General features: G+C 41.5%; 1 protein-coding gene across 3 annotated transcripts; it reads left to right on the top strand.

Moving 5' to 3' along the window:
• Positions 1–10: 10 nt before the first annotated feature.
• RBM18 (RNA binding motif protein 18) lies at positions 11–21525 on the top strand. Of its 3 annotated transcripts, none has more exons than XM_020907609.2 (6): positions 19–129; positions 3054–3182; positions 10840–10966; positions 13601–13687; positions 15616–15701; positions 19500–21525. In XM_020907609.2, the coding sequence occupies exons 2-6, from the start codon at positions 3070–3072 to the stop codon at positions 19657–19659; spliced, it is 573 nt and encodes a 190-aa protein (XP_020763268.1). In that variant the 5' UTR covers positions 19–129; positions 3054–3069; the 3' UTR covers positions 19660–21525. The 3 variants fall into 3 exon arrangements, with proteins under 3 accessions (XP_070308445.1, XP_020763268.1, XP_020763269.1); XM_020907610.2 differs by lacking the exon at positions 19–129 and adding an exon at positions 227–313; XM_070452344.1 differs by lacking the exons at positions 15616–15701; positions 19500–21525 and adding an exon at positions 14251–15609 and having other exon boundaries at positions 11–129.
• The last annotated feature ends 2062 nt before the right edge of the window (positions 21526–23587 follow it).

The raw sequence follows: 23587 nt of genomic DNA, 5'->3' as shown, positions 1-23587 counted from the left end.
CGTAGTGCGTCACGGGCGGCCTGGCAGCTTGCGGAGTTGAGGTGTATACGCCTTGAGAGGGCCGTCGGGCCGCGGAGTCGGGACCTGCTTCGGGGGCATGAACAGAAGGGACGACGCCGAGATCGCGAGGTGAGTCTGGCCGGAGCAAGCCCCCGGCACGTAAGCGCCAGCCACGCGAGGGGTTCCCTAGAGGAGGCTGCTGTAACGAGACTGCTTTTCAGGCCCCGCCCCGGATTGTCCCGCCGCTGGCCCGGAAATAACAAGCCGAGTAATGACCCACCGCATCTGGGAATTTCGGGCGAGGGATTGGGAGGTAGGGATTCCAGACTTGAGCCCACCGTTACCATTAGCTTTTTAGGAACAAGCGCCTTTGCTTCTCTGCTCTTCAGTTTCCCCAGATGACTGTTCGTGGCTTCCGGGATAGTTGCGTGTCAGCGTGGTGCGGAGCAAGGGCGGGGGACGAGGGGAGGTAGGGGAAAAAGCGTTTTGTGAACTCTTAATATAAGAGGTTGTCGCCATTACAAACCCAAAGGATTTTGATTGTCGTATGCCATCCTGATCGCTTACCATACTTAACCGTTCCTAGGAAAGTCCTGTGCTGACCTGTCACGTATTTTGTCATATTTAAACCTGATAAAAAACTCTTAAGTTAGGGATGATTCTGCCCCTTGTAGGAAGAAAGAAGAATCTGAGGCTCAGAGTGGGGAAGTGGCTTGCTTCATTCATTCATTCGGTAACTACTGAGCATCAGCCAGGAGCCAGGCAGTGTGCTGAGTGCCGGAGATGGAATCCTCAAAATAGGCAAGGCCCTGCCCTCTAGTAGCTTACATTCTAGTGAGAGAAGGGAAAGGTGAAACAGTATATGACACATTTAACTAGTATTGTATGGAAAGAAAAAGGTAGCTCTCATAGAGACGAACAAGATGCTCTGCTCTATGAGGGAAAACTTTTCTAAGGGGGGTACATTTAAGGGGTGATCATGACTTGCTAAAGTCACAGAATAACTGGGTGCAAAAGCCAGGATTTGAGTGCCTATCTTTTGGCCCTATATCCTGCACTCTTCCCACTAAAAATGGTTGCCTGGTGTGATATTAACCCCTGTTGGTATTGTTCCTGTTTTTAGACATGAGAAAATCAGAAGGTTCTGTTATTCAAATTTCATATCAAATGTCATCTCCCATAGAGGTCTTCCCTTTCTGCTAATTCTAAAGTAGTCCTTTCCTAGTCTCCTTGTCAAATCCCCCTGCTTAACTGTGTTTGGAGCACTTAGCACAAGTTACATCTTGACTACTTATTTTGCTTTTGTCTTATCCTGCTCCTCTTTCAAATATAAGCATCTAGAGGGCTTTGTCCCTAGTACCAAGGCACTGCCTGGAAAATAGAGGGTCTGTAAAAAAATTTTTTGAATGAATGATCTGTAAGAAAGTAAAAGGAAAGCAGGGAGAAGACAAAATGTTTCTCCTCTCCAGTTTTCACACCTGGGACTCTATTTATGCCTGTTATACCTTTCTCCGAGGAGGGAGCAAGAACCGTGGCTTGTTCATTTCTATGTTTTCATAGCCGAGGGTTTAGCAGTTAGTAGTTACTTGACAGACATAACAGAACGGATTGAACATGTGAGTGAGAGAAGAAGAAAAATACCTTCACGTGTAGGTGTATGTGTGTGTTAGTCAGTCATGTCCATCTCCTTTAAGACCCCATGGACTGTAGCCCACCATGCTCCTCTGTCCATGAAATTCTCCAGGCAAGAATACTGGATCAGGTTGCCGTTCCCTTCTCCAGGGGATCTTCCTGACCCTGGGATCAAACTCCGGGTCTGCCATATTACAGATGGATTCTTTACCATCTGAGCCGCCAGGGAACCCCAGTGTCGGGGTAGATAGACACATTTAACAAACAATTGCCTGAAGGTTACTGTGGGCTTACTGTGTGCTAGCCTGTATAAGCTGTGCTGAGATAAATAAAAGGTAATGGCAATGTTTGATATGTCAGCTGTTGTTATTAAGATGCAGCACTGATCTCGGAGGCACTCCTAGTTTTATATGACACATTTTTTCTAGCAGGGAGTTCTAAAGTCTGGCACAGCCTGCCATTTTCCCAGTCCTTTTATTTTTTCTTTCTCTGCCACATTATACATTAAAGCTTGATTTTACATCTGTGGTCTCATTTTTGGTCTCCTCAACAGTTTTTAAGTTATAAGCAGGGTGAGGTGTATTATGTAGAGATGAGGAGACTGAAGCTAAGAGAGAAGTGGCTTCCTATGGAAAAGCCAAAAGTTGAAACCTGGCTTTCTGAGCTCAAGGTTCTTGCTCTTTCCATTACTGTCTCCATCATAACCCTCATCCTCCTTTTGTGACTGTGCAATGAGACATTTCAGGAACTAAACCCGGTAATAATTTAAGGTAAAATTAATTGAATGCTTGTCTAGGTGCCATGCCATGTTCTTAATGTTTTTGGTGTACCACCTCAGTGAATTGGCACAGTTCTTAATTATCCCAATTTTACAGATGAGGAAACTTAGACATCAAGTGGCTAAAATAACTTGCCCAAGGTTGTAGAACTAGTAAATGGGGGGACTGGAGTAACCAAGGAGAAAGTTAGTCTCTCCTTCCCAGTGTCTCCCAAAATATTAAACATTATAAGAGCTAATTGATTACTTACTGTTGTTCTTCCATACCCATACTCTCAAGTGAAAGACTCTCTTTCTGGTGGTTTCCAAGGCTTATTTTGGGTGACAGTTGTTGAACTTGTGTATCATGTAGTGACAGACTTTGGCCCCCTGCCCAGTCAACCTCTGGCTTCAGAAGAGAAAAACTAGTTTCTGCACACAGAACCACGCCTCTTTCACCTAAAATGGAAGCTTTGCTCTCTAGCTGCTGAAGGAGCTGTCCCAAGGGAACTGGTGCTGGGGCCCTGGTTGTGGAATAGCTGAGGGCTTTGAAGGACTGCCCAGGACGAGCCCTCCTTGAGTAAATGTTTGTTGAATTGACTTTGAAGCCTCATGTTCACAAAGCGTTGCTCCTTTCCTGTCTGAATGTTCACGTTTCCTTTAGTATTTCATAGGGATTGATGGAAGCAGAAACCAAAACTCTTCCCCTGGAGAATGCATCCATCCTTTCAGAGGGCTCCCTACAGGAAGGGCACCGGTTATGGATTGGCAACTTGGACCCCAAAATCACAGAGTAAGTCTGAGATATTTTAACTCATTGCCTACAGAATTGGGATGCTCGTGGTGATGATGTTCAGAAGAATTTTCAAGGGCTATTGCATATATTTTGACCCTGATAATTATGTTTTAATTATCTTTAAAGGGAATGTGATACTGTTTTAGCCTGTTATCTTGTCATTTTTCTTACATTTGGACTCTTCTACTGCAAAGGCACAAACTTGAATACCTTTTAAACCATATATTACTTCTTCTTCCTGCTTGCCTAAAGATGTTCTCTTAGTTTCAACTATTTTGAATCTTTGTACCCAGTGACGAGGAAGTTATATCCTAAAACCAGCCATAGGCGTACTTTTGTCACCTCAAATGAAGGAACAAGCAGAAGTCTCAGTATTTTCACAAAAAGGCAGAGAGATACAACTTGACTCTAATTCATGTTAAGCAGCCATGGAACCAAGGAAATTCATTAGGGATCTTAGAAATACCCCAGTCCCTTTGGTGTTCATTCATTCATTCATTGAATGATTTGAGTGCCCACTGTGTGCCAAGTGCCATCCTAGGCAATTTTCAAAGTTTTTAAATCTGAGGAGCCATCTCTTGTTAAAGTACAGAACCTATATGTAGAAGAAAAACTCGAGAGCTCCTCTGATTAAAGGGAGGACAAGGTGCTTCCAGTGCCTTTTGACAACAGCCACCCTTTCTTGGGCAGTCACAGGGCTCTGTGGACAACTCTTGAAAAACCTCTGATCTGTTCCATCTCTTTTATCCCACAGCATGATGAAACTGAGGCCCAAGAAACGGAAGTGCCTTGTCCATGGTGACAAAACTGATTGACTTGTTTCAACTCCCCACTCTTTCCATTGTAGATATTGTAGTGGAAGGGAGTCTCTTAGCAGAGAGAATTGAGAGATTTTTCCTTAAGTAGGAATTGGTGGTGGTTGGTGGCAGGAGAGCAAAGGGTAAGTGGATTGAGCTGTACAGGGTCAGTGCTTAAAGCAAGCATGAGGTATATCCTCAGTGCTGGAAGTCACTTCCTTGGGAATGGTGTTAAAAGCATAGGGAGAAGAGACAAGGGAATCTGCTTGTTTGAGTCTGGGGGTCAGAGGAGGTGTATAAAAGGGTTGGGATTATGAGAGAGGAAAGAGATATAAACTGATACATAAGGATAATGACAGTGTTCGGTTTCTTAAACCTGCTCAAGCTCAAGTTGGTTCAGTGTAGGTGTTGTTGGGTCCCTCTAGGAAATACGATGGTATTTAAGATGTGTTGCCCCCTAATTATGGTACCTTGGTCACCAGGGCCCTTCAGTACAGACTATGCATTTATTTTGGCTCTCTTTATGGCTTGCAGCCTTGAGGATGAATGTGTGAACCTGCCCAAGCTCTCAGTTAATGAGGAAATTAAACAGAAAAGCCGTTTCCATCATCTAAAACCCAAGCTGTGAGAGGATGCTCCCAAGAGTGGTTTCCATTCCCACCTCTGCTTGTCTGAATGGAAATCTGGAGCGTGGAAACAATGTCCATTGTTTTGGCTGCGATTCCCTGTAATGATACTCTAGTTCTAATTGTATCCTGCTGCTTGTCAGGAAGGTTCAAATGGGCAACTGCCACCTCAGTTTATGTCATAAGTGGGAGTATATGAGTGTTTTCTTTAGTAGGAGCATGAACAGGAACACTGCATCAAAAACTCTTCCCCTGATATCTCTGCTCTTTTTATATCCATTACTCAAGATATCAAGGACCAGACAACAAATCAGGGCCTTGCTGGCTCCTCCTGTGGCTTCCTACCTCTGTATCACCAGAGATCATTTCTACTGTCTTTCATCTATGGATTCCTTATCTTAAAACATTTTCTCAGTTAAACAAACTGATCTGTTAAAATTTATTCTTAAAGATATAACTACCAGTTGTAACTTATCAAATGCTTAGTGTTGCTTCATTGAGTTTACTTAATTACATCAAAGAAACCTAACATTGTAGTAAGATAGGTCTTATCTTGTAGACATACATGATTTTCTTCCAAGTTTCTGAAGTACGTAAACTTCCAGATCCTGTTCCTTTCAAGGTGGGTGATGATGTACCTAGCCTAATTATTAAAGTACAGTCATTCCCAAACACTGAAGAATGTTGAAACTTGTATGAGCATGTGGTACCCAGCTTATAGTTCAGTCTCAGAAAATATTATTTGAATCCAAATCTCTAAAAATTCTAATGACTCTCGATGATTTTTCAAAGCAGCCTCCAGTTTTTGTAATTAATCGGACACCACCACAGGTCTCTCCTAGTTCCTGCTGTTTTCCCTCTTGACAGACCGTTCTTATCTGTCTCTCCTTCATAAGTCCCTACTCTGTCTCATCCCTCTTCCTTTTATCATATACACTGACTTGAATATCCCTCCTACACAAATGTTCTCTCACTTCTTGTTAGAAGACAAGTGATGGTATGTATTTACTGTTATGAGTGGTTGGCAGTTAAAGCAAAAAACCTTTTCCACTCAAGTTTTTCAAAGTTTACTTCGTAATAATTCTGTCCATCCTACATATGTGTGCCCGGTATTAATTCAAGTCCTATTCAAGTTACAGTAGGATGTCCATCAGCCTCTTCTCAATAGAATGTGCATTGCTGACTGACTGTGAGCACTCTGATATTCTGTTTACACTGTAGCTGGAATACCGACCACTTTAGGACCACGTTCCATGCCAGCAGTGTCTGTAACGATCTGGACTTAAAGGAATGATAACATACTCTTAGTTTTAGAGGTAACAGGTTGCATGCCTCTGTTCTTTCCACTTCATTCTGATTCCTCTCAACTATACTGTGTCTGATCGTTCTTAACCTGTAAAGTGAGAGTAAGACTGTTCAACTGAATGATCTGAAAATGTCTTCCAGCTCTAATATTTCATTAGTTTCTCTTATTTAAGCTTGTAGAAATCTCGTGATGAAAGTGAAACAGATAAATGTTTCCCTGTTTTGTAAGTAAAGAAAGGTTAGGAGTTGACTCAGTTCACTAAAGCAGTTAATGATAGAACTGATTTCCCAGCACCTAATTTAGTTCACTTTGCACAAATATTCTACTAGTCCACATAACTGGACACTCATAACCTAAAGCATCCTGTTCTAAGTTTTTCAGTGTAAGGACTTCTTTTAAATGTTGTGGGGCACAGTCTAACCGTAAGAGTAAAAATAACAACTTTAAACATTACTACTAGTGCCTTCAGTAGAGAAACTGAACAAGTTACTGTCTTTAGACATTATCTATTTTCCATACCGTGGTTTCTTCTGAAAGGGTTAATACTGGTTTCTTTTTCAAATACCAAATGTGCAGTATAGAAAGCCAAATTAATAGCCACTGCATTACGCATAAGTATGAAAGAACAAAGACAGCTGAAATCGTAAAAGAAAGAACATTCCTGATGGAGGGTGAATCATAAATAAAAGAATACCAGTAGTGGGTGAGTAGAACATCAGGAAGACCTTTTTGACCAAGACCTTTTGTTAGTCAGTCATTCATATTCCAACTGTTTGCAACCCCATGGACTATAGCCCGCCAGGCTCCTCTGACCATGGAATTCTCCAGGCAAGAATACTGGTGTGGGTAGCTAACCATTCCCTTCTTCAGGGGATCATCCCAACCCAGGGATTGATCCTGGGTCTCCTGCATTGCAGGCATTTTCTTTACCATCTGAGCCACTAGTGAAAGGGAAATTTGAATACTAAATGATAATGAAAATAGTTGGAGAGAGAGAATGCCATCAGATTGAGACAGGATCTGTAAAATTTATTCAGACAAGTTTGAATTTCATGCATCAATGGAAGAGACTCATGTGGGTGTTTGGCAGGAGACTGACATCGTGAAAGAGACGTTTTAGTAGGAAAATCGGACACTAGTGGTAGGATGAACAGGAGGGGCAACAGCAAACATGCTGATTAGCTACAGACCTTCTATTAATATCACCCAGATAGAGACTGTGAACTTGGAGACCAATGGGTGGAGTCTGAGAGATGAGGGAAGTGACTGAACAGGAGCTAAGAGCTGAAGACTATCACATTGTTTCTTGCCTGAGAAATGGAGAAGAATCATGTCCACATTGGCCAGTGGAATAGCTGGAGAGGGGCATAGTTTGTGAGGAGGAAGAGGTCAGCCTGGGGTATATTAAGTAAACTTAAAAGCAGAGGAGAGGCACCTGGATGGAAATGTCCTTCTGATACAGACTTTCAGAGCTAAATGCGAGGGATCATAAGTTTACGAGCATGTAAGAACCGTACTTCCCCCTGAACACACCCCTGATTCTCTCAGCTCTTTCCTTGTATTTCCTCTGTGACCCATGCTGCTTCTTATGGTTTGGTTTGCATGAAACAGCCTTTACTATTTGCTTATTCAAATTGGAAACAAAGTAAGACCATTTAATAACATATAGGGCATAGACTATAGACACCCACCACATAATAATTTCTGTAAGTTCATAGTTTTCTCTAAAACAAATTGGGCATTAAAATCAATCTTCAGTGTCATTTCGTTGACTTCCCAGTACCTGCAGCATTGCATTAAATTCCCTCACTTAGCACACATCTCTCCCAACCTGTCCCTCTGCCTGCCTGTCAGCCTTCTCTCTTACTATACAAGAGCTCACACCCTCTGCTGTTGGATTGGTCTCTCTTGCTGTTGTGTCTTCGCACAGGGTATTTAACCACCACCTTCCCTGTGCAGTAGGTCCTCTTCATCTGTGTGCTCACGTACATGCCTCTGTGTACAGGCTTCATGCTGTTTTAAAATTGTTTGACTACATATCTCTCTCCTCGAACCAGAATGTCAGGTCTTTGAAGACAGAGACCTAGCTGTGCTCATCTGGATAGTTAGTCCAAGTGCCTAGTACAGTTCTTGACACGAGAGGTGTCCATCTTAATCCAGTTCATACAGATTAATTCCCTCAGTGCCATCAGGCAGGAAGGCCATTTTAAAAACCCATTTCAGACAACACTAATTGCGGTGCAGAAATATCTGTGGGGTTGGTGTACCCGTTCTTCAGCTCCTGAGGCTGCAGGGCCCACATTTCATTAGGTGAAGCAGGGCTCTGATGAACAGCGGGCCCTCCTGTGCTCCGATAGCAGATGAAAGTGCTTGCAGATGTGAAAGCAAGAGTCTTCAGGCTTTTTTCACTATCAGAGCTTGCAGCCCCCATCTCCAGGAAGCAAAATAGTAAACACTTCATTCCTTTTGTTTCGGTGTTCCGATAATTTCAAGAAATTATCAAACAAGGAAAGAAATCCCGGAGAAGTTGAAAGACACGAACCTAAGCAGATGTTCCTGGAATCTTAAGGTCGCTCTTCTCGGGCAGAACGCATTTGTTAGCTTTTCAAAGAATGATCTGTCGGAGGTTTGTTTTTTTTTTTTTCCCTGAGTAAATTAAAATTCATTTCCTAGGAAATGCCGATCGCCTTACCTTCCTGCTATTAAGCAGAATGGAGCTAATGAAAAGATGACTAGCCCACAGTGGCCTTAGGTTGTTTGGAAAAAAAAAAAGGTTTGACCCACCATTCATGGCAACTGGTGCTGCATTAAGGTTTGAATGGGTGTGGTAAGTGGAAGATGCAGCTGTGAATGAAAGACCCTGAGAGATTCTTCCAGCCCATCTGTCTATGCATTTGAGAGATTCACCCTTGCCGTAAGCATGTTCAGAAAATCAAGTAAAACCAGAAATTTGCACTTTAGGTGTCTCCCTTGCCCCTAAAGAATCACCTTGTATATTATCACTAGCAGTATCGAGGTATTGAGATGGGAATTAAGAATTTGGAAACTAGAGGGTTACAGTTCTTTTCTCTTTCAAAACAGGTCTAAATACCAGATTAACATCCACAATATGCCTTGGGATCCTTGCATCCTGTCCCAAAATAAGACCTGTATTATGTCTTCCCTGCTCCACTGTGTCAGGCACCTGATCCAGGATAATGGGCTTGCTTATTGGTGTGCATTAGTCTCAAATTTAGTGTAGCTTATGATCCATTTCATATCTTTCTGCCTCCCAAAGGAGATTCTTACTCAAGAATAAAATCTTGATGAGTTTCTCCTAGAGAACAATGTGAATATAAATGCGGCTCTAAGGACAGCTTTACTGACTCCCTGTGGGGTAGAATTCCCAGTAATAACAGATTTAGCATGTGGGCTGATACCTTTTTAGTATCACAGGGACAGCATTGTTTAGAGAAAGCCTTGACTCCATTTGAATAGCGTGGAGGATGCCAGGAGGAAGGCCAAAGGAAAAGGAAACGGGAGAGCGGTTGGTTTGTCTCACCCTCACATCAGATGACAGGAAGTCGGAATTGAGATTGGCCACAGCAACCTGTTAAGGCCACATCTGTTTGAATAACTTAAAAGCTCTATAGAAACCAAATAAGTTTTAGGGAGAGGAATCCAAGAAGAGGGTGAGGGGCAGAGTGGCAGTCGAGAGCTTGGGGTGTACCTCCTGCCGGGAGTAAATGTCTCCCTTGGCCATATGTATTCTCTACTGGACCACAGATGAATTGTGTTAAAGCAGCAGAGGCTGGGGAGTTCCCACAGTGGGATGATCTGTAGGACCGGCCAGGTTCCAGGCCTTCCCTGGTAGCTCAGCTGGGAAAGAATCCGCCTGCAGTGCAGGAGAACCCAGTTAGATTCCTGGGTCGGGAAGATCCCCTGGAGAAGGGATAGGCTACCCACTCTAGTATTCTTGGGCTTTCCTGGTGGCTCAGACAGTAAAGAATCTGCCTGCAGTTTGGGAGACCTGTGCTGGATCCCTGGGTTCGGAAGATCCCCTGGAGGAGGGCATGGCAACCCACTCCAGTATTCTGGCCTGGAGAATTCCCATGGACAGAGGAACATGGCGGGCTACGCTCCATGGGGTCGCAAAGAACAGGACACAACTGAGCGGCTAAGCACAGGTTCCCCTGCTCATGTGAGACCGGCCTCCATCATGTTGCAGTTCCACATGGTCCTGTCGTTCAGTTGCATCAGGGGTGGAAACTCTTGGCCTCCATCATGTTGTGGTTCTACATGGTCCTTTCATTGAGTCGCATCAGGGGTAGAGACTCTCAAGCACTTATGAAACTGCCACTAGTTGTGGTTTGGTTTCTGGCAGAGTTTGTCTCAAGTGCAAGTAGGAACTCATGGTTGACTGTGAGATCCAGTGGGGGAGTCTTTGGAATCGTTTTCTTGTTTGTGTGAATGTGTAAGTGTTACTTTGTTTATTTTTGAGGTGGGGTTGGCTTTGGCTTTGGGAGTGTGTGTGTGTGTTTCTGATGGAGTTACAGTTATTCACAAATACTGTGTCATTGCCAAGAAATTAAAAATAAATCAACACTATTTTTGAACTTTTCTCCTAAAAAAAAAAGAAAACAAATGGTGCTCGTGGGCCAGACAGCTGTTTGTTAGGTGTGGGTTTTTTTGTTTGTTTGTTTGGTATTTTTGTGCTAGACAGATGCAGAGCCATGACAATTCTAGTTCCCATTCCAAATAGAGGCAAACAACTCTGGTTGCCAGATAAACTAGCGGTGCAGTTTGGAGGAGAGCCGGCAAGGAGGGAGGGGCGGGGTGTGAGGTTTTTGTCCCTGGGGTAAATTATCTCCTGCTTTTATCTCACACTCAGGCTGAGTGGCCGACCAAACTCCCAGAGCGTCTCAGGGGCTGTTCTTTCTCCACAGATACCATCTCCTCAGGCTGCTGCAGAAGTTTGGCACGGTGAAGCAGTTCGACTTCCTCTTCCACAAGTCAGGTGCTCTGGAGGGACAGCCTCGAGGGTACTGTTTCGTCAACTTTGAGACTAAGCAGGTAACTGAACTTCTCCTCCTTTCCCAGTACTTATCCTCTCGTAGTTAATCTGCGCATCTCTCCCACTGCTAGAATAGCAGTTCCCTGTGGGCAGGAGCCATGTCTGACTCACCCCCATGTGCCGTGCTCTGAGCCCTAAAGGAGACCCTCAGTCAACCACTGAGTTAGTGACCAGCCCTCAAAGTCTGCTCCTCACCGGCTGGCCGGCTGCGGCGGCTGACCTACTTTTCTGACCACATGCTTTGGGGTGCCCACATTAAGCACATGGATGGCCGCCTCCCTGTTCTCTTTTGTCTTCCTTTCGTGGCTGGCCAACAGAGCCGCCTTTCCTTTCAGAGTTCGGCCCCTGGTGCAGAAACCCTCCCTGTCTGTGGTGAGCCACCCACAAACTCTCTTTTATTTTGATTTCTTAAAAATGTGTCCTCCTCCTCAACATCTCAGAATAAATGTGGACAAGTTTGAATATATACAGAGAGAGCACCAGCTTCAACCGTGGTGTGTCTGTGGAACTACTATTAAAATGTAGTCCTTATAGTGGACATGCGTTGATAAAGGACTTGAATTTGAATGTTCCAAAATATAAAGACACTGTTTATAGTTCTGTGACTTTATTAGTCATGTGTGAGAATGTTGCCTAGTTTCTGTTTTTTTAATAATAATTGTATTCGGATTTTTTCCTATAAAAGTAATACTTGTTTCTTACAGATGAAATATAGATAAATAATTACATATGTCAGTCTAAAACCCAGAAATAATCAATTTTCAATATTTAGTTATATATTTTTCTAGTCTCTTCTTTCTTCACATTCACACACACAAATGCATAAAATGACAAAAACATGTGCACAATTTAAAAGAACACATGTACTGTAATACACATATAGGATTGTGTATCCTATTTACCACTGAAAGTAAATTAAAATTTTTTCCGTCATCCAATACATATCAAGATAACATTCTGTATCATATTGTGGTTTCACTGGTATAGCTGTAGATAGATGTAAAAATTCACTGATCTATATCTATAATACATTTTATTATTTAGACCTCAGTTTAAAAAATAACCAGCCTCATCTTTGATAACTGCATAATATTTTATTTTGTGAACATGTGATAAGTTACATATCTAACCTCCAAATGTGTAAGCCATTTGGTAAACATCTCTAGCTCTATGTGAATATTTACTGTATTCATGGAAATGGAGTGGTGTCAACAAAGGCCATGAATTTTTTCCTTAATATGACTGCCAGATTGCCTTCAAGAAATAATGTGTCAGTATGTTCTGAGACTATCTGAGAATGTCATTTGACCCTACCCAGTGCTTTATTAACTTTGGGCAAGTCTAACTTATTTTGACCTCAGTTTTCATCTAAAAATGGAAATTAAAAATACACACTCTCCTTACCTTTTAGGAAGTTGAGTGAGTAGGTGAGGGTTCATATGAAAGCATATTTAGCATTTAATAATACTGTTGGATACATGAATTTTGGAACAAGTTAGAAAGATAGGAAATTATTTTTAAAACTATTTATCACCTGCTGGCATCTTAACTATTGATGCTCCAGAATTAATACTGTCATGTAAATTCTAGCTCACTAAGTGAAACGTAAAAGAAGAATAAAATATCTCCTCTGTCCCTCTAACTCTGTGTGCCATGGTGAGGCACAGATGCCAGTGAGTACCCGTAGTGGGTACTCAGATATCTGTTGAATGTCACACTGCAAGACCCAGAGGAATGAGAATCACTGGTGAAGCCAGACTAGACTGTCTCGTGCTGAGGCCCCGGACTCCCCGCTCCTCTTTCTGCTCCTTCACGGCCTCTCCACTCCCAGTGAATGTGGGTAACACTTGGCCGAATGCCTCCTGGGTACAAATGGAGCAGAGGAGGCTTGGCAGGATGGAAAAGTACCGCCAGGCTTCCTGGGAATGTCCTCGAGTGCCTATTATCCAGCCTCAGGAATTCCTTTCAACCTCGTTGCTCCCGTATCTGATGGGGAAAGGGTCAGGGAACTTCTGGCTCTGAAAGCCAGGTGCAGAGATTGGCTCACACAGATACCTTGCTCATAGCCTCTTTGACTCACTCTTGCTTTTTCCGGCCTGGTTTCCTTCACTCCCATATCCTTTGAAGCCATTACTGTAGCTCACTTTGGATTCAGGCTGTATCAGCCCTGGTCCAGGATATAGTGTCAAAGTTCCCAGGAAGAGTACACTTTCTTGATATAGTAGGTGTCACTCTGACTTACAGAACTGTGTAGAAAGATATCACCCAGTAGAAACAACACTGTTAGTCGACGTTGGATGAGTGCATACCACGTGCTCCATTCTTTGCATGTGCTCGTCTACTCCTCTGACCGCTGCTGAACAAGCAGTATCCATATTTTGCAAGTGAAAAAGCTAATATCCAGAGAGATTAAATGACCTGTTAAATATTATACTGCCAGTAAGTGGCAGAGGCAGGATTTAAATTTTTGTTTGACTGAGTTGACAAAGTCTCAGACCCTTTTTATTATTCTGCCTTTTTTTTTCCCCCTTGTAATTCCTTTGCCACCTGTTTACCAAACAGTAAGAAATTCAGCCATCAAAGCTAGTGAGGCATTTGAGTCTTCTACTGACATTAATCCCTTTCCTGAACAGGAAGCAGAACAGGCCATCCAGTGTCTCAATGGCAAGCTGGCCCTGTCTAAGAAGCTGGTGGTGCGCTGGGCACACGCTCAAGTGAAGGTGAGTCTCACAGGCTAGAAAGACCACATCAGCTCGTCCTAAATGAGTCTTTCAAAAGACAGTTGTCCACTCGCCCATTTGCATCCCAGCCTCTGCACATCTGGAACAACCACACGCTGGTCTCCTCCTTGTATTCACCATGTGTGTTGCCAGATTTTTCTTTTGAGAAACATCTCAGAAGGGATTAAGTTCCTTTGCCATTTCCCTCCACATACCCACAGATTCTGTTTTTGATTGATTTTTCCATGTGACTGATGTGTCTACTCAGACCTCTATCATTTATTTATTTATTTTTTTGGTAGGGGTTGTTCTTTAGAGGAAAAAAATGTATTTATTTTTTAAATTAGTTGCTTTAGGCATTATTAGACTCTTCCCAGCCTCTCAGTCCTGTGGCAAGTTTGAATTGTTTATTCTAAATGCTTGAGAAATGGGTAGTTTGTAAGAGTGCTTAAAGTACTGGTATTTCCTTACTCGAGAGATTTTGAGAATTATTAGTGGGATTTGCAATGCCTGTATTGACTCCAAAGCCCAAGCAGTGGCGAATTGCTGTGTTCATCTCCTAGTTATTCTCTTGGGAAAATATGCTGAAAAAGCTACAACCATTAAAAAAGAAAAAAGAAGAATGGCATTCTGTTTCAGCCAGCACAGGTGAAGCATGCTTTTGCACTGGAGCAATCCACAAAGTTGATTCTCTTCCTCCTGCACTGTGGTCTTAACAGACCTGCCTGCAAAGGTTTGTGACAACCAGATTTGAAGCCTCAGGCTTTATAAATGACCGTAATGTTTAATCAGAGACTCCACCCAGCAAGCTCACCAGTAAACAGTCAACGAAATAAAGACATTTGAGTTTAGTTTTGAAGCTCAAAAACAGATCTCAGACACTTTGGATCTTTATGAGTATTTCAGGTAATCACAGAGCCTTCTCAATTTCCAGGATCCATCACATTAAAAATAGAAACAACAAGGAGAATTTCTAAATGCTTTTTTATTCAAAAGAAAATCAAGTCTCACTTGCCAGACTGGCTGTCATCTTCTCATCCTGTATCTCATTGAAAAGACATGCAGGAGAAATAAATCATCCTTCATTCTGTCTTTCATTTGAGAATCTCTGTGCCCTACATGTATTTCTGACCAGAGATTCCTGATTGCTCTTTAACATTGTATTTACCTTTTAAAAGAGGTATATAATTATCTGACATCAAATAAACTGCACTTTTCCTGGAGAATGTTTCTGTTATCAGGGCTGAAAGCTGTTACTACTTCTTTTCTCCACATAAACCTGTGAAGAGTTGACTGTTATGGTTGTTACTTTGCAGCAATCGAGCAAAACTTTAAAGTGCTTGAAATAAAGTGAAATAACTGCTGGGAGAACTGATATGTGACAGAATCAGAATGTGAGAGGGCATTCCTGCTGTGTAGCTGTACCATCTGTGAATTTAAAGGTTGAAATCCTTTCTCCACCAAATAAGGAGGATTAATGGGTAGATGAGAAGCCTCATCTAAATTTCTTTTTCTAAGTTTATAACCTTTATGCTAAAGCTGTCTGGACTCCTGCATTAATTATGAACGCAAAGCAGACCTAAGATTGTCTAGAAATAATCTAACAATGGGCTTCCCTGGTGGCTCAGTGGTAAAGCATCTGCCTGCCAATGCAGAAGACTCGGATTTGATTCCCTGGGTCGGGAAGATCCCCTGGAGGAGGAAATGGCAACCCTCTCCAGTATTCTTGCCTGGGGACAACCCATGGACAGAGGAGCCTGGTAGGCTACCGTCCGTGTGGTCACAAAGAGTCAGACACGACTGAGAGACCTGAACACAAATGCTATCTAATGATGCACTGGTGAGATGAGGGTTTCTGAACACATGCATTGCAGTAAAGGGCTGGTTTCTGCCTGGGTGGGGTAATTTGCCTTTTTTCTTACTTTCAGAGATATGATCATAACAAGAATGATAAGATCCTGCCAATTAGTCTTGAGCCGTCCTCAAGCACTGAGCCTGCGCAGTCTAACCTAAGGTAAGGAGGTGTCCTGTCGGAAGACACAAGTATTGCAGGCACTGGAGCCCTCTCTCCATCCTGGCACTAAAAACCCTTCAGACCCTTTAGAGTGGAGTCTACTAACTTTGGGCACGCTGAGAGATGTCCAGTTAGTCTCCAGAATGTATACATGTCACCTCCTTCCATACCCCCAAGAGTGTGTACCAGCTATTTACACAGTTCATACACACACAGGAGGCTGGGTATACCTACCACATACCAGCTATTATACTTGGCATTGGGAACACAGAGGTAAATCAGATACAGTCCTTGCTATAAAACCAACATTTTAATAAGACCTTGATTATCTTCAACATTTGTCATTATACCCTAGTTCCTCCCCAACTATGAGTTCCTTTATACAGAATTTGGGTTTGCAGCACTTTAATTTTATCTACCATTTCAGCAAATGTAACAGTTTTGGTTCCAAAATGTACAAATTGTCAGTTACTTCCTTGGAGTTAATTCAAAACAGAAGGAGTTGAGGGTTGAGTAAAGAAGGGGATGTTAGGGTTGAGCAGCAGGAGAGGGCTGGCTTTGCACGTAGCCTAGGGAGAGATGTTAACAGGAACAAAAGCTGGGATTTGTGGAGCTTACTGCGAAGCAAGCTCTGTGCTAAGCACTTCACATGCTGTGTGTCACTGAAGTATAAGAATTCTGGTGAAAGTACTTTATAAAGGAAGAAACTGAAGTTTAAGGAGGTATCTTGGCCAACATCATGCAGGTCAAAAATAGCAGAGTACAGATTCAAAGCCAGGTTTACTGAACTTGAGAATTCAGTCTTTCATTTACTGCTTCCAAGAAGCTCCAGGCTGTCAGTGCAGGACTGCAGTCCTAACACCTGCTCCAAGAAAGGGCAAGACGTGTGAAAGAGCACCAGCCTCTCATGCATCCAAAGTCAACACGTCATAGAGTCAGGAAGGTGATACCTGTTTGGATAGAGGGCTCGGGGAAAAAAAATAAAACTTTTCTATATATTATCTGCACCAAACAGATTTACAAGCATCTCATTGAACTGCAAGGAAGGGTGATCCTGAAATGTTTCCAGGAGTAATAAAATTGATGAAGTTAATTTTATAGTTACCAATTTGTCTAATATCATTGATGTTTTCTTAATTTTGTGCTGCTTTATTTTGTACTCCCCCAATTTTTTTAAATTAATAACTTCAGTAAGTTCACTAGGAGTTTATTTCAGCTGTCCTATTTTCCCCTTAAGATTAAACCTCCTCAGTCACTATGGTTTCGTGAAGGTTTTCATAAATCTTAACTCCTCTTGGGAACAGATGACTGTATTGATGCTTGGTGATCTCCATGGTACTGTGAATGTGTCTTTCATTTTTTTCACTCTTTGTTCTTTTTACTAAATAATCTAACCTGGTGTTTTCCATTTATCTTTTAATCCAGAGAACCTCAGCTTATGTGTTTTGATTAACATCTATGCCTAATTAGAGAAGGTTGTTTTCCCTGGGACTCATACAGAACGAATGGCTGGCTGTTAATTTTCCATTAATGGAAAAGGTGTGGATTGCATCTCAGTAAGACCTCAGGGTTCTTTTTTATGGCAACTAAGTTTTAAAATTTTACGTTGCCCACGTAATATCTTGAGTATGTGCAGATGTCTGTTTTTTGAGGATTTTCTAAAGGCTATGTATACGTTTCCCTCCCAAGTTTCTGTTCCTGAGTGTAGACTATTGACAGTGTCAAAGTGGAAACTAAAGGAAGCCAAAAGCCAAAAAATACTCTAGTTGAGTGTGTTGCATGCTGACCTAGGGATAGTGGTGTCCTTGATCGGAAGAAAATTCTTCATAGCTTCTGGAGTGTCTCCTCTCCCCTTCTCTCCAATACATGGCTACTCAGCTCCCAGCCTAATGAAGAGGAAAAAGCAAGGGCTTTGATGATAAACTGGGCTTGAATCCTGGCTCCATGGTTTGTTAGCTGTGTGAACCTTGGGTGAATCACTACCCCTCTGCATTTGTTTATCTATAAAATGTGGTCAGTATAGTCAAAAGTTAACAGTTTTTCCAGTAGTCATATGTGAGAGCTGGACCATAAAGAAGGCTGAGCACCAAAGAGTTGACATTTTTGAACTGTGATGCTGGAGAAGACTCTTGAGAGTCCCTTGGACTGCACGGAGATCCAACCAGTCGATCCTAAAGGAAATCAACCCTGAATATTCATTGAAAGGACTGATGCTGAAGCTGAAGCTTCAGTACTTTGGCCACCTGATGGGAAGAACTGACTCATTGGAAAAGACCCTGATGCTGGGGAAAATTTGAGGGCAAAAGGAGAAGGGGGCAATAGAAGATGAGATGGTTGGATAGCATCACTGACTCAGTGGACATGAGTTTGGTCAAACTCAGGGAGATAATGATGGATAGAGAAGTCTGGTGTGCTGAAGTTCATGGGGTCGTAGAGTCAGACATGACTTAGCGACTGAACAACAACAACAAAAATGTGGTTGATAACCCTTGAAATATTGTTGCAAGGATTAGAAACAGTATAAGTAAAATGCTGGGCACACTTCCTGGCTCATTGTAAGTGCTATGTAAATGGTAGCCTAAACACATATTTGTCAGTAAAAAGGGACTTCATAGGATTTCCGGGATGTTTTTTCCATTATTATTCAGTGATTCAGAAGGTGGTACTGTGTAAGAAAGAGTTCATAGTATGGCTCTGGAGTCCAGCTGTATTCAAATCTCAGCTCTGCCACTTACTAGCTATGGGCACTAACCTTTCTATGCCTTTTTTTCTTTGTTCGCATCTGCAAAATGAAGACTATAACCTACATGAATTATTTCTTCCATTTTTTATTGTGGTAAAATAATATAGCATTTACGCATAAGATAGTGTTTACCATCTTAACCATTTTTAAGTGTACAGTTCAGTGGTATTAAGTACATTCATAATGTACAACAATCACCACCATCCATCTCCATAATTCTTTCCCTATTGTAAAACTGAAGCTCTATACCCATTAAACAATCATTCCCCATTCCCACCTCCCCCAAGTTCCTGGCAACCGTCATTCCACTTTCTGTCTCTGATTTTGACTGCTCTCTTAAGTATTTCATGTAAGTAGAATCATACAATATTTGTCTTTTTTGTGACTGGTTTGTTTCACTTAGCATGGAGTCCTCCAGGTTCTTCCATATTGTAGCATATGTGTATAGCACATCTTGCTTATCTATTCTTACTTCAGTAGACACTTGGTTTGCTTCCACAGTTTATGTTGTGAATAATGCTACCATGAGCATGGGAGTACACATCTGTCTCTCAGACTCTGCTTTCAATCCCTATACAAATTATCTGAGTACCTACTGTCTGCAGGTACTAAGGTACTGAACAGTGTTGGTATCTGAGGTTTAAGTGTAATAATATACAAATTATTCCTAACAGTGTCTTACAGAAAAAGCTTAATAGATATTTCACCCTTGATCTCTTTCCTAAAATAAGAACAATTATTTTTATGGGTTTTTTTTTCCCCTCCTAAATAAAATTGTATTCCTTTGTTGTTCTTATTTATTTATTTATTGGCTGCACCCAGCTGCTTGTGGGATTTTCCCTGATCAGGATTGAACCTGGGCCACTGCAGTGAAAGCCTAGCATCCTAACCACTAGGTCACCAGGGAAGTCCTGTTTTCTCTGAAATGTTTGTGTGTCTGTGTCTGAGTGTCTTGTTGCTTCTCTGATAGGCCTGAGAGCCACAGAGAAGATGAAGTACATAGGTGCTCCCTGAGTGTACGCAGGCCCACTCATGCTTTGCTGTCCTTTTTCCAGTGTCACTGCAAAGATCAAAGCCATCGAAGCAAAGCTGAAAATGATGGCAGAAAATCCTGATGCAGAGTATCCAGCAGCGCCTGTTTATTCCTACTTCAAGCCACCAGATAAAAAAAGGACTACTCCTTATTCTCGAACAGCTTGGAAATCTCGAAGATGATGGTTATGAATGACTGCTCTCCACACCTGAGACCCTCTGCCTTTGTACTTGTAGCTGTGAACAGTACTGCCCGACAGAACACAGTCACATGTTAGCGTTTGGTAACATAACATTTTTGGATGTTCTTCTTATGGATGTTTCTTCCCTGAAGTATGTGTGGAATTGAGCATCATCCAGAATAAATAGGATTTTATCCAAAACTGTGACTTGAATGCTGGGATGCTCTAGTTGGCTCGTTTGTTTGGATTTGTAACTCCAGAAACATTATATAGTGTGCCAGAAAGAAAGGCAAACACAAAGAACGTTATCATTCAAATCAGGAAACTTAATTTATTAAGAGCTGTCTTTAAAAAAAAAACACATTTTTCTGTGCTCAGTTGTCTTTACAACATAAAGAAAAAGTAAAAAAACAAGGGAGGGAAGTAAGAAATTTTGAATCATGCTCGAAACTGCTGTTCCAGAATTTTCTATGGAAATCCCTCCAACTGGACTGAAAAGAAAAAGTTCTTGGCAAAAAGAGCTGGTTCTTTGAGCAAATGTTGTGGTAATCTGTTTAAGAATTATGCTTATTGTTTCAAAATCCCAATTAGGAAAACATGGTGTATATCTTTAAAAAGTGTTTGCGTCGACAAAACTGTAGACCAAAATTTAGCATTTTGTACCACAGCGGAAGTCCTGTTTGAAAATCCAACTTATATTCTATCGTGATCATTTTTTTTAAAAATCTAAATAATCCTGCCTTCTATAATACCAAATGTCATTATTAGTGTGGGACTTTTAAAGTTGCATTTATTGCATGAGATTGTTTTTAATAGCATGAGAATGTTCTGTTTGGAATTATATCATGGTCAATCTAAATAGAAAAGCAGATATCTTTGAAAACTTAAACATTGCTATATTGATTCTCTATCAAACTTATACCTTTATTAATAAGTGTGTAGGGGTCTGAGTAGAAGAAATTGTCCTGTGTGGGGTGCGCTGGGGACACACAGTGGACACACAAAGTCAGCGGGGCAGACACTGCTCTGGCACCAAGATTGTAATGACCTCATGCTTTATGTGGTTTATAAAGGCTTGAAAGATTGCATGACTTTAAAACAATTCTTCATTTGTAGAACCTACTTCTCCTCAGATATCTTTTGCCACTTTGAACATTTTGAACCTAACAACAGAGGAAGAAAAACCACCGATCTGAGAGTCTGTTCCCGTCAGCAGTGTTGGTCATTTTGGGGCCGGGTGGATAGCCTGTGTCCCTGGGCAGCACCATGGCTTCTTTAGCATGTAAAACATTTTGTTACTCAAGGTGCCGCTCTTAGTGATTGCAACTGTTTACTGTCATTGTTCCCAGCAAGAGGAGGCTCTCATTGTAGGAGTTTAAGTCTTCCTATGAGCAGAAATGAATTTAAGACGTTTGAACCAAAACTTCAGCATAGCAGCGAAGTGTTATAATTCACAGAAGTGGTTCAGAGAAATTCCTATCACCTCTCCCAAGGTAAAACTTTTCAGATATCTTTCAATGTTATTCTTCCTGCATTTATGAACTCAGTGTAAGATGCAAGTAACTCTCCTTCTGTTTGGGGGATAGTTCAGGGAGGTGGGAGCATTATCTCCCATTTTTCTGGTGACTTCTCTAAGAATATAGAATTCACCGTTTTACCCTTGAGGTCCTCGAAGAGTTATGGTGGAATAGGACTTAATGCAAAATAAATAGTCTTCTATTTTTAATAGGAACTTAGAAAATACTTAACTTTGAATTATCTAGAGTTGTTTCCTTTAGAAACCAGAGCTATTTATTTGTATTTAAAGCAATGTTTATTATTTGTACCGATTCTTACTCCTTTGTGTGAATAAATGCAAGACAGTGTCTGTGGTTGTGTCTTCTCTCGTCCATCTCCTGCACTAAAGACTGCAGCTCTCCAGGAGGCTTATTCCTCCTTCGGCCATGGGCCAAGGTGTCCAGGCAAGGTGCTGCTTCTGAGTGCCTTCTCTGACCCCAGAGGCAGGTCTCTGCACCCTTTCTGCCTGCCTCCTGTTAGAGATGAGTAAAGAGACTAGCTGTTCTCACTGTACATCTAACTGTTCCCAAAAAAGTTGTTAACGGAAGGCTCCTGAAGTAGGAAAATGTGTTTGGCCCCTCTTTCAAAGTAGGGTTTTGGAAGAATAAAGGTACGTGTTAACAAATATGCTGAAAGCAGTTTGGTTAAAGGTTTGTTACATATGAGTGTTAACTTGGTAAACTCCTTGTTATGAGGTTATCGGTACTTTAAAATTATTTTTTGGGTTACTGTTTTGCTAAAATTATGTCACGGTTTTGATTTTTATGAGAGTAAAGAATTGAGGGAAATAATCTCCTTAATCTCAGCTCTTCTTTATCCCTTACAAAATGTAACCCTAACCAGTAGACTTTGTGTAACTGGAATCTCTATTAGGAGAAAAAAAATCACATGAAAGATTTTTCAAAGCATATCAAAAATCAATAGCAGTTTCGTAAAACCAGATATTCTAGAGCTGTTCCCTTGTCTATTAAGGCAGGTACAGATACTTTCTAAATCACCAAGTATATCTACATTTTTAATACTACTGTATAAAAGAATAAGATTAATTCTTACCTTACAAGTTAATGTTAAATAGTTCCTTTATGTAATCATTATGTTCCTAAAAATGATTTGATTCTACCATATTTATCCTTGATTTCTCTTTTTCTCTCCTGTTCCTTCTACCCAGTCCTTGAATAAATCCTGTCAACTCCACATTGAAAATACTTCTTGAAAAAACTTTAAAAAAAAACACCTCATCTTAAGTGTAATCATTTTACTATTACAGTACCTGCCTAATTATCTCCCTGCTTCCACCCAGTGCCTCCACTTTAACCAAAGCAATCCTTTCCCCATCTGAGCATGTCATTCCCTTCCATGGGCTTTCTGTCACACCTAGAATAAAATCCAAAGACCTAAATGATTTGTCCCTGACAACCTGCCTGACCCTATAAGCCTCTTATCACTCTTGTTCACTGTGCTCCAGTCTCAATGGCTTGGCTATTCCTTGAGTGCTAGGAGGTCCTACCATGAGGCCTTGGCATTGGATGCTCACAGAGTCCATTCCCTTATTTGTTCAAGTCCCTGTTCAAAGGACCATGTTCAAGAGGCCTCCCTATTTAAAATCAGCCCTGTCACTTCTAACCACTCCCCCTTCATTTTCTAAATAGTCCTTGTCACTACCTAACATCATATACAAAGTTATTTTCTCTCTCTCTTTTTTTTTTTAATTAGAAGGTAAGTTCCCTGGGAGCAGGAACTTCTATTCACTGCTATGTCCCAACATTGAAAACCAGGCCAGGTAGGGACTTACCTGAAGTCCAGTGGTTGGGACTTTCAAGTTCCCAATGCAGGGAGCACAAGTTCAATCACTGGTCAGGGAACTAAGATCCCACATGCCACACGGTGAGGCCAAAAAAAAAAAAAAAAAAACAATTCCAGATATGTAATAGATGCTTAATAAATATTTGTTGATGAAAAATCAGAATCATGGTACTTGAGAACTGAAGGGCCTTGAGAGGCCCTCCCACACAACCCCCTCACTGTCCAGATGGGAAAAGCTCAAATAGATAGACCAAGCAACTTGACCAGGATCGCGTTGTTAGTGGGAGAGCATCAGATAGAAGCCTAGCGCAGTGTTTGTTGCGTCAGCAAACTGGCCTGTGCCCTCTTTTCGTACAGCCCACAGAGCTAAGAATGGCTTTTACATTTTTAAATGGTTGAGGAAAAAGTCAAGAATACTATTCTGTGACACATGAAAATTAGATGAATTCTGAATTTCAGTGTCCATAAATAAACTTGTATTGGAACATAGCCATGCCTATTCATTTACATATTGTCCGTGGTGATTTTCCCACTACAATTACAGAGTTTAGTGCAACAAAGACTGTATG

This window comes from Odocoileus virginianus, chromosome 2 (assembly GCF_023699985.2).
Source record: "Odocoileus virginianus isolate 20LAN1187 ecotype Illinois chromosome 2, Ovbor_1.2, whole genome shotgun sequence".
Lineage (NCBI taxonomy): Eukaryota > Metazoa > Chordata > Mammalia > Artiodactyla > Cervidae > Odocoileus > Odocoileus virginianus.
Note: the sequence above shows the minus strand (reverse complement) of the source record. Positions and strands in the feature narration are given on the sequence as shown.